Here is a 9,383-nt window from a genome sequence, read left to right as displayed (position 1 = left end):
TGACAAATGAGTTATGAAGAAATAATACCATATAATTTTTAAAAACATAGCAATTCTTAAATATTTTTTGAATAAATGATTATTTTTAAATTTAATCAATTGAAATTAATATCCGTACAATTGTGTGAGTCAAATTCTAGTTTTATTGATGCATGTTATATATTAGTGCGGCATATTTTAGGTAACATTTTAATGATGCACATTTTTTAAAATCTTCATTATTAAAATTATGCACGTAAGGATAACTCATGAGTTTTTTTTTTTTGATTAAATGACATTATGTCCAAATTTATTTAAGGATATTTCATTAAGGTAACTGAAAAGACAAACAATAAAATAAGAAGTTTAAATTCATTTAAGCATATTTCATTAATGTTACTGAAAAAACAAGTAATAAATTAGACAATTTTATTCATTTTAGGATACTGAAAAAGACAAGCAAAAAAATAGAGAGTTTAATTAATGAAGTAAGAACATTTTCAAATGTGTACTTCTCTTTTAATAATATAGATGTTCGAGCTAAGAACATCCTAAAAAATAAACAAATACAGGAAGATCGAAACAAGAAGAGATCAAAGGAGTTCAGTTTTTTCCTCAGAACCTGCTAGTTAACGCAAACGACTCGATTTTTAGCGGCTGAAATGACGCAAGGGGGTTTGGATTTAAAGTTAGGAGTTTAGGGTCTTGTTTTTTTATTTTCGTTTCACGTGCTCTCCTAGTCCTATGCACCGCTCAGATATTTCATGCAAAGTCGTTGAATTGACGTTGTTTGAGGCGGTGCCAAGATGAACGATGGATGTTCGTACTTTTGACTTGATAGATTTTAAAGATGGCAACCTCTTAGAGTCAAACTGTTACTAAGAATTGGCTTGATAAAATCAGACGCTCATCTGCATGTTTCATAGCTTCTTGCAATAAAAAACATGTTTGGTTTGTCAATGAATTGTATTTTTTGTATATTCAAAACAATGCTGAAGTTAAGATAAAAAAAAAAGAAAAAGAAAAGGAAGCAAATAAATATATAGGCTGGATCTATTTATAAAAACAAACAAACAAAAATATCTGCCATAGTTAGTATTGATATTTATAAAAAGAAATAGGACAATTTAAAAAAAATTATACTCGTAGCAGATCGCAATGAGATCAATACGAACAAAAGAATCTGAATATTGGACAAATATAATTGAGAACCAGTTCTGATAAAGACATCCATATTAGGTAAAAAGAAAATGCCATTCGAATTGATTCAGTTTAGATAAGTTTAAACTAAAGAATAAGTTCAAGATAAAGACAGGCGCACTCTATAACAAATAGAGTTTATTCGAATTCAGTAGATCTTAAGCTAATTCTCATCGTATATATAGACATCTAAGGCTCATTCCAAAACCCACACACAACACAAATACAAACCATAAAACTCGCTTCTTCTCTACCATGATGCAGTACTACGAAACACGTGAAAAAGAATACTACGATGTGGCTCAAGGCAAGAGTCGCCAGGGTTATGGTCAGAACCATCACCAGGGATATGACCAGAGCCATACCCGCCCAGTATATGGGCATAGTCCGACTATGAATCACCGTAGCCACGGTGGGTTTCTTGATGGACTATTCAAGAGTAAAAATGGTCAGAACGGCTTAGGGACGTTTCTAGAGCACAAGAGCCACGAGGCTAACAAGGGCCATGGACATGGGAAGCTCTTAGGACAGCACCAGAAGAAAACTCATGAGACAGACAAAGGTGTTAATGGCCTAGGAACGTTCATTAACAATGGAGAGAAGAAACATAAGAAGCAAAATGAGCACAAGAAGAAGAAGAACAAGGATGGGCATGGCAGTGGCAATGAGAGTGGAAGCAGCAGCGGTAGCGACAGCGACTAAATGAAATGATTTCATAAGCCTAATGCTTCCAAGAGAGACTGTATAAAGTAAGTAGACGTAATACTTGGAATAAAAACCACTTAGGTGGTTGTGTCTCTCTGCATGTGGACGTACCATTATGAGCTTCACTACTATGAATCTACTTTTTTACTTTTGTTTCAAAACCAATGGAGAAAACAAGAGATATCAATGCCTATAACGCTTATCAGTCGGCCAGCGAATAAGTAATCCATATCTACTACATTAATATAAATTTTATTCCCAAAAATAGTTGAACCAGTAAGACCATTCCTAAATCATATCCTCTTGTCTAAATAAATATTGTGAGAAACTGTCAATCTCTGGTCAGAAGACAATATTCTTTTTTTAAATTACAGTAGACAATATTCATCTTCAAATTATTTATACAAAGAGATAGAACCCTGTCATGTTTTGACACAAAATAAAAATATAATGACAAGATGGATGATGTTGGCATTTTCCGGTTTAGTCTTTGCAAAGATGGTCTAATGTGGGCTGGATATCAAAATTTATACAAAGCTTATATATCGGGAAATTTTGGGACTGAAATTTATCTTCAAAACATTATCACCTTTTTCCATTTTTCAAACACTGTAAAAAAGTCATCGTAGACAAGGATAGAAAAACAGAGGATAGCAATGATGGATTTTCAGGATTCAAAAGAGAGAAAAAATAATGATTTGAGGCATTGAGAGATCGATTATGAAAAGTAGAATTATGTAAAACTGGATTTATATGATGGACCAAATCAAGTGTTCTTACGGTGGTCTGATCCGTTATTGCTTGGTCCACAGACTCCATACTATAAAGGTGTATATGATAAAAATTGTTAATAAGAACAACAATAAGTCGTGCTTCAAAAAAAAAAAAGAACAACAATAAGTCTTTGACTTATCACATGGAAGGGGAGACTAAAAGGGACCACTTTAAAAGCATTGAGCATGGTAGAGAGAGTCTGTGACATGTGCTCAACTCTACCTTCCCCACCGGTCTTATTAAATTGTGTTCTTACAAACATTATGTTTTAACTTCACACCTGTGATAAATCTCCAGAAGATTTTGCTACAATAAAACTGTTACATATAATAATGGTTAATTTTACAAAAATAAAAAATAATCATGGTTCAAAGTACAATAAGAAAGTCCTTCGATGATTATAATATAAATTCAAAAAAGGAGCTTTCACAACCTCTCTCAAAAACAACGAGGCTTAAATTTTAATTAAAAACCCTAATATATCCATTACTTAAAACAACTTTCGAACGAATTTGACAAAAGATCGGGTTTACTTTAATAAACCCTAATTCACACCTAAAACCCTAATATTCTCATCATTTTCTTGAACCCCAAGTTTTCTTTTTACTCTCCATATGATTGATGTGATCAAAATTCACGGTTTTGTGAATTAAATAGCGAGAACTTCCCAAATAAGCTCTGGATCGAACGATGGCATCCTCGCAAGCAGAAACCCATCAGTATCCATCATCGTATCTTCCTCTGCCGCCGCCGATGTCGTCGCTGGAATTTCATCGGAGATAGAAACAGACGCCGGGGAACTATTCTTGCTGTTCCAGTAGCTATCCTCTGAATCCACCGCAGTGGCAGTTGCCGCCGGATAAGACAGAGTTCCCGGCGAGGATGATGAATCCGCCGTCGCCGCCGAAGAATTTTTACTCTCTTTTCCGCTCTTCTTGGCTCTCTCTCTTCTGACTCTCTGGCAAATAGATTGAATCTTCCCGTCGACGGCGTTTTTGAGAGCTATTAGCTTAGAGGAATCACCGAGCCCGAGCAGCTCACTCGGGTCCTTGAGATTTGGGAAGTTGAGACGAGCGTATTCTCCGCGGAGCTTATAGGCGGCGCGATCGTAAGCGTAGGCGGCGGCTTCCGCCGTCTCGTAAGTACCCTCATTCTGTTTTGCGGCAATCTTATCTCGGCGACCCATTTTCCCCAGTGTCTCTGCCTCACTCCCCGGTAAAGCTTCTTCTTTTTCGCCGCCCTCCCAGCCGCTAACGCTGCGGCGAAAGCTGCGGCGGGAGAAGATTGATGATCGAACGATGAAGGAAACAGAGGAGGAGTGGAGATCGCTCTGTTTTGAAGGTGGAAGCTCTCGATAAGATCTCGCTGGTGGAGATAGACGGAGGAGCCGAGCTGCGGTGGCGGAGGATTGAGAGTGTCGAGGGATGTTGTGGCGGAGGAAGTAGCGAGGAATGAGAAGACTGAGTCGAGTGTGTTTGGTCCGCCTGCTAATATGATCTGAGAGAGAGAAGCTCTGATTTCTGAGACTTTGGGACTCAAGTTTGTCTGAAACTGATAGTTATGTTCTTCCATTTTTTCAAAATTAGAACGCCAAATCGTCCTGCTTTCTTGTAGTGTTACAACAAGAAGAAGAAAAATAACTACTAATTGTGTTTGAACAAAAATAGGGATTAAATAACGAAAGTTTGAAACAGAGGATGGATGGTGATGGTGGATTTCTAGGCTCAGACAGAGTTTTATTATGAAAGAAAAAAGTAGAATTTATTTTGTTTTTTTAGAGATGTAGTTAATGGGTTTTGGGGTTTCAAAGTTTAGAAACAGCTTGTACATATTTATAGACTTTATTTAGTAGAGGAAAGGAAAAAAAAACCCCAGAAAGGTTGCTTTACAGATTTCACATGGAGCTCTTTGACTTTTTTTTAGTTGAACTTTTTTTCTTTATTTTAAAGTTTTGCCTAACTATTTTCATCATGATTTTAATAGAATGTATCTAGTTTGATAAATATACATACGACATTTTATTTTTCTAATAATCAGTGCATGACATTTATAAGCAGTTAAGCACTAGACTCAAGATAGCCAGTCCTCGGCATAACACATCTATTAAAGTTTGAAGTTACATTCACAAGCTTGCATACAATTCAATTTTATTCTATCCAAGCTTTGGGAATTTTAAATATTTTGAAATTTTGAGTTCTGATTTGTTGATGGTAAAATTAGACCAGTACTTAAAAAAAAAAAACTACTTCTTAATGTTTTGATAGGTGCAGAAAGATGGACAAGTGAGAATTTAGAACTTTTTCTATTACAATTCTCTATCATATTACTATTTTTAAATGAAGTGGACAAAATATCTGTGAATTTTGATTTGGCATATTATTAAAAGTGGGAAAAAAATTGTAAAATTTAATTTCCACATATTAACCTTTTCGATTCGAACGGGGAAAATCAGATATTATTCTACGAAACAAGACAAATATTAATATCTAATATCCAAAAAAATGAAGCAACTCAGAAATACTAATATTTTAGAAAGGGATATATGCTCCAATCCGCTATATGCATCTATAAACATATATTTAAGGAATTATACATAAAAGTTATATAGTTATCTTGTCTGTAACTTTTACAATATTTTTATTTATTAAATTGGTTATTTTAGTTATTAGAGTTTTTTAAAACAAAAATTGATATAATTTCTTATTTAAATTTAGTTTTTTTAAAACGATCAAATCGAATATCCACTTAAAAATGTATACTTTTCTGTATATCCGGATACTGAATATCCAGATGGTTACGGATTGAATCGGTTTGGAAAATTTATGATCTGGACAAAACGGATCAGATCACGGATACCTTGATATTTGATCCATGTTCACCCCTCTCTTCTAATACATAAGCCGTAGCATAAAAAGTATTCTTGTTCTACCATTTGATTGGTGGTAATAACAACATTAAAATTTAATCTCGATTTGTATATTATACTGAAGGTAATCGTTTAACATTCACACCTCTTTTCTGGAATACATTCACACTATTGGTAGAACATTTATACCATTTTTCAAGTAAGACTGGAAATGTAGTGATTTATATTTTGGGCGCAAATGACAAAGAAAGTTTGAGCATTCGACTGCTCTAGTTACTATGCATTCATACAAAATGCGGTAACGGATATATGATTAGTCAGAATACATCTCCATCTAAATGATGCGATCAGTGATAGATGTGAATTGTAAATTTTTTTACCAAAAAAAATAAGAAGGAACGATTAACACTATCTTTTCTTCAAATTAGTCATATAAAAAAAATTAGTCATATACTATTATATTCGTTTTTATATAAAATAAATCTGAAACAACATCATTTGTGGATTTTGGAATACGGTGTTAAAACTTAGTTAGTATCGTCGTTGGAATTTGGAAGCTGTTATGTCGACACTGTTTGACCATTATGTATTTGACTCTAATACAGTAATACTCATATATATACCTGGTAAACAATGTTTGATGCAGAAACAGCTGAGATTAAAATTACATCTCCACATTTTTGGCCAACACAAAGACGAATCCGTGTGGTCTCCACAAGAAACTTTTAAAATTTATGAGGCAAGAGAAAGATAGGTAGAGAAGAGTCAAAACTTCTTCTGTTTAAGAAAGGTGTCATAAATTCTCTGACACGCCTTCGTTTTCTTGCCATCTTCTCTTCTCCTCCACGAACTACAATCTCATTTTTAATCTGTGCATAAAAATGGTATAAATCCCTTTACATAATTTAATGATCTAATCAATTAGATTAAAGTTCTTTTCAAAGAATGTATTTGTCAAAAAATATTTGAATAACGTAAACTGTACTTTTGCTTTGTAAAATTACTCGATTAAAATCTTCACAAGACAAAATATTTTTCAGGTTCAAAAATGGTAGATGATAAAAATTTATATCGCCTAATGTGTCATTTTTTAACTATTACATAATTTATGGAATTAGTTTGAGACTCGGATCTTCCTATCCAAGGAGCAAACAAAAACAAAACCCATAGATTTTCTCTTCTGTTTTTTCAAAGAGAAATTATTGTTCAATTGAAACATATGTTTAAAGATATTAAAAATTTACATTCAAATTCTTACTTGTGCACAAACGACGACCCTATACTTGAACCCCTTGTTCGGAAACTCGCTAGGCGCTACGCGTACGGCGAACCTGGGCCTAGCGATTTATTGGAAAAGCGGAAATAAATCAGAGAGTATACGGAGAGGAATTTTCTGGATTTTATATGTATAATACTCTATTTGTACGTATAATACAAGATAATACATGTTTATGTTGCAGACTTCTACCTTGATTTTATAACATAAACTATTATATTATGTATATCGTTCAATTAATCAAAAGTTACCGTGTTGGTTCAGTGGCCCTGCCAGTTTTTGAGAGATCAAAGGGTCATGAGTTCGAATGGTTTCTAAATTCATTCTTTTTTTTTCATTAAAGTGAAGGATAATACGATCTTTGCAAATTCATCTTCTTCATGTACCTTCATGTAACCCTAATAACGCAACCACTCAGTTTTTTTCATCTTTTTTGTTTGAGTTTTTTGATCTTTAATCAACAAAATCAAAGATGTATCATAAATACATTGGATTTGAATAAATATCGGTTTCAGCTTTCGTTTTTCATGGTTTAAGAAAGAACCGATTTTATATATAATCGTAAAAACACGCCGATTTAATACAGTTCCACGGTCAACTCGACATGAACTCGTCTTGCCGCGTTTTGCTTCCGATAAGAGACACATCGCCGCGCTCTGTCACCGATGTGATTGTACTCGGCCGATTACACGGACAAATAGCCTCGTTTTTGAACAGAGCTTGAACCTATATACGGCACCTTTTGCAAAAACCATTTGATAACTCTTAAACATGGACAAACCCAATTAATTTGCATCAAGTATCTGAAAGTCATCTAACTACATACTCAAGATTGTTACAATATCTTTTTCACTAAAAGGTGTAATTTTGGGGGTCACGAGTTGTATATGACCATACGTTTATAAGTAAAAAATTTCTAGTACGTGAAGTGTTAGCCAAAATCGGGGATCTCAATTCTACATTTGAAGTGTACATATATATCTGTAGGCATATAATATAGGTGTATGTGATCAATGACACGTACAATCAACAAATTGCTTTTAGAACATATCTCGGGGCCGGTCCATTCCTAATAAATCCAAAAAGTTATCATTAAATCCAATCACATGTAAGCTTTCGGTGATTTTTCGTGTTTTGTTATTTTGTAAGGAAGAAAAAAATAGAAACTACAGCTAACTTTTTCTCAAACTATTATGTTAGTAATAGTATTATAGTAATAGTATTACATGTTAACAAACTATCTTTCAAATGAAATAACTAACGTTGACAAAAAAAAATGAAATAACTAACATGCATGTTAAACCAACTGGATATGCCTTATCCGGTTGATGAATTGGTGCTTTTGTGTGTAAGTTTTTGAGCGTTAACACTCGTAGTTCAAGTATATCTAATTTTAAAACCTGAAGAACCAGTTTTATGTTGGTTTGGTACAATTTTCTAATTAATTTTATTTTCAAGATAATAATATACAGCCAACCATTTTTACCAAAAAAATATACATCCAACCAGCTAAAACAAAAGTCTACAAGAAGAAAAATAAGTTTATCATAAAATATTTCACACTGAAAGCAGTTAGGCAAGTTTAACTCCACAATAAAGAAATTCGGGTAGAATCCCCATGTGGAGTACTTGAGGTCACTTAAAGACGACATAGGTCTCTTGGTATTGAAATTTCACAGTTGAATTAAGAGCATGTGCAATGGTGAGACCAACCCATGAATCCTTAGCATTTTTTTAATAATTTTTTTTTTTTTTGTTGTTGTTTGAATAGTTAAGGATTCGAATCAAAATTGCTCGTCTAATGGTGTTACCGAAGTAGGAGTCCTTAGGAATAATTTTTTTCTTTTTAAATTGAAATTGAAATTTTATTAATTGCATGATTAAAAATAAAGATACAAAAAAAGAGAAGTTTTAAAATGTATAAGTTTAAAAACTATAAGTTTTACAGTGTCAATTTTTTTAAAAAAAATTTATAAGCTATAAGGTAAAGAATTTCTATTAGTTTTTCTTATCTTATGTATAAGTTTATCTTCTTAAAACTATAAGTTTCATTTAGTATGGTTTCTATAAGTGTGATAGAAGTTTAAAAATATCTACGTTTGATACAAGTTTAAAAATGTTTACAAGCCAAATTCAAGCCAAATTCAAGTTTAACACAGTAGCCTTAGCCGAAAATAACATAAGAGAAGCATATAAGATAAGAAACAAGATTACACTTGTGGCAACTTCGAGTTGTAGCAACAAGATTTTACAGTAGTACCAAAAGGAAAGAAAAGGAAACAAGTTCTGATAGAGACGAAACAAACCGAAAGAGATAACTAGCAAGAGAGGAAACAAGTTTGATAGAGAGGAAACACATCAAAAGAGATATCTATTTCCGGTCACAATCACTCCTAAATCATCCGTGAGCTAGAAGCAATGTGAGCTGCAGAACAAGACAAAACAAGTTAAAGCAGAAGCAATGTAGTAAAAGAGGAAACAAGTTTGATTGAAACTTACTAATCTCATTGTCATCAGCATCACCCGCGTCGGCTTCTTCCTTGTTGATGTCAGGATCTGTATACTGAATCTCACAACAGCTAG

General features: G+C 33.3%; 1 protein-coding gene, 1 long non-coding RNA gene and 1 pseudogene across 2 annotated transcripts; 1 reads left to right on the top strand and 2 right to left on the bottom strand.

The window, feature by feature from the left end:
• Positions 1-1,376: 1,376 nt before the first annotated feature.
• On the top strand, positions 1,377-2,089 carry LOC106319507 (filaggrin-2-like). The gene has a single exon (XM_013757855.1). The coding sequence runs from the start codon at positions 1,435-1,437 to the stop codon at positions 1,879-1,881; it is 447 nt and encodes a 148-aa protein (XP_013613309.1). The 5' UTR covers positions 1,377-1,434; the 3' UTR covers positions 1,882-2,089.
• A 731-nt stretch (positions 2,090-2,820) lies between these two features.
• On the bottom strand, positions 2,821-4,458 carry LOC106319506 (annotated as a pseudogene).
• Positions 4,459-8,975: 4,517 nt separating this feature from the next.
• LOC106317605 lies at positions 8,976-9,383 on the bottom strand. Its single transcript, XR_001265169.1, has 2 exons — positions 9,300-9,383; positions 8,976-9,225 (listed from the first exon to the last, which is right to left on the bottom strand). It is a non-coding gene; the product is annotated as an uncharacterized LOC106317605 (long non-coding RNA).

Source organism: Brassica oleracea, chromosome C9 (genome assembly GCF_000695525.1).
Source record: "Brassica oleracea var. oleracea cultivar TO1000 chromosome C9, BOL, whole genome shotgun sequence".
NCBI classification, from domain to species: Eukaryota; Viridiplantae; Streptophyta; class Magnoliopsida; order Brassicales; family Brassicaceae; genus Brassica; species Brassica oleracea.
Note: the sequence above shows the minus strand (reverse complement) of the source record. Positions and strands in the feature narration are given on the sequence as shown.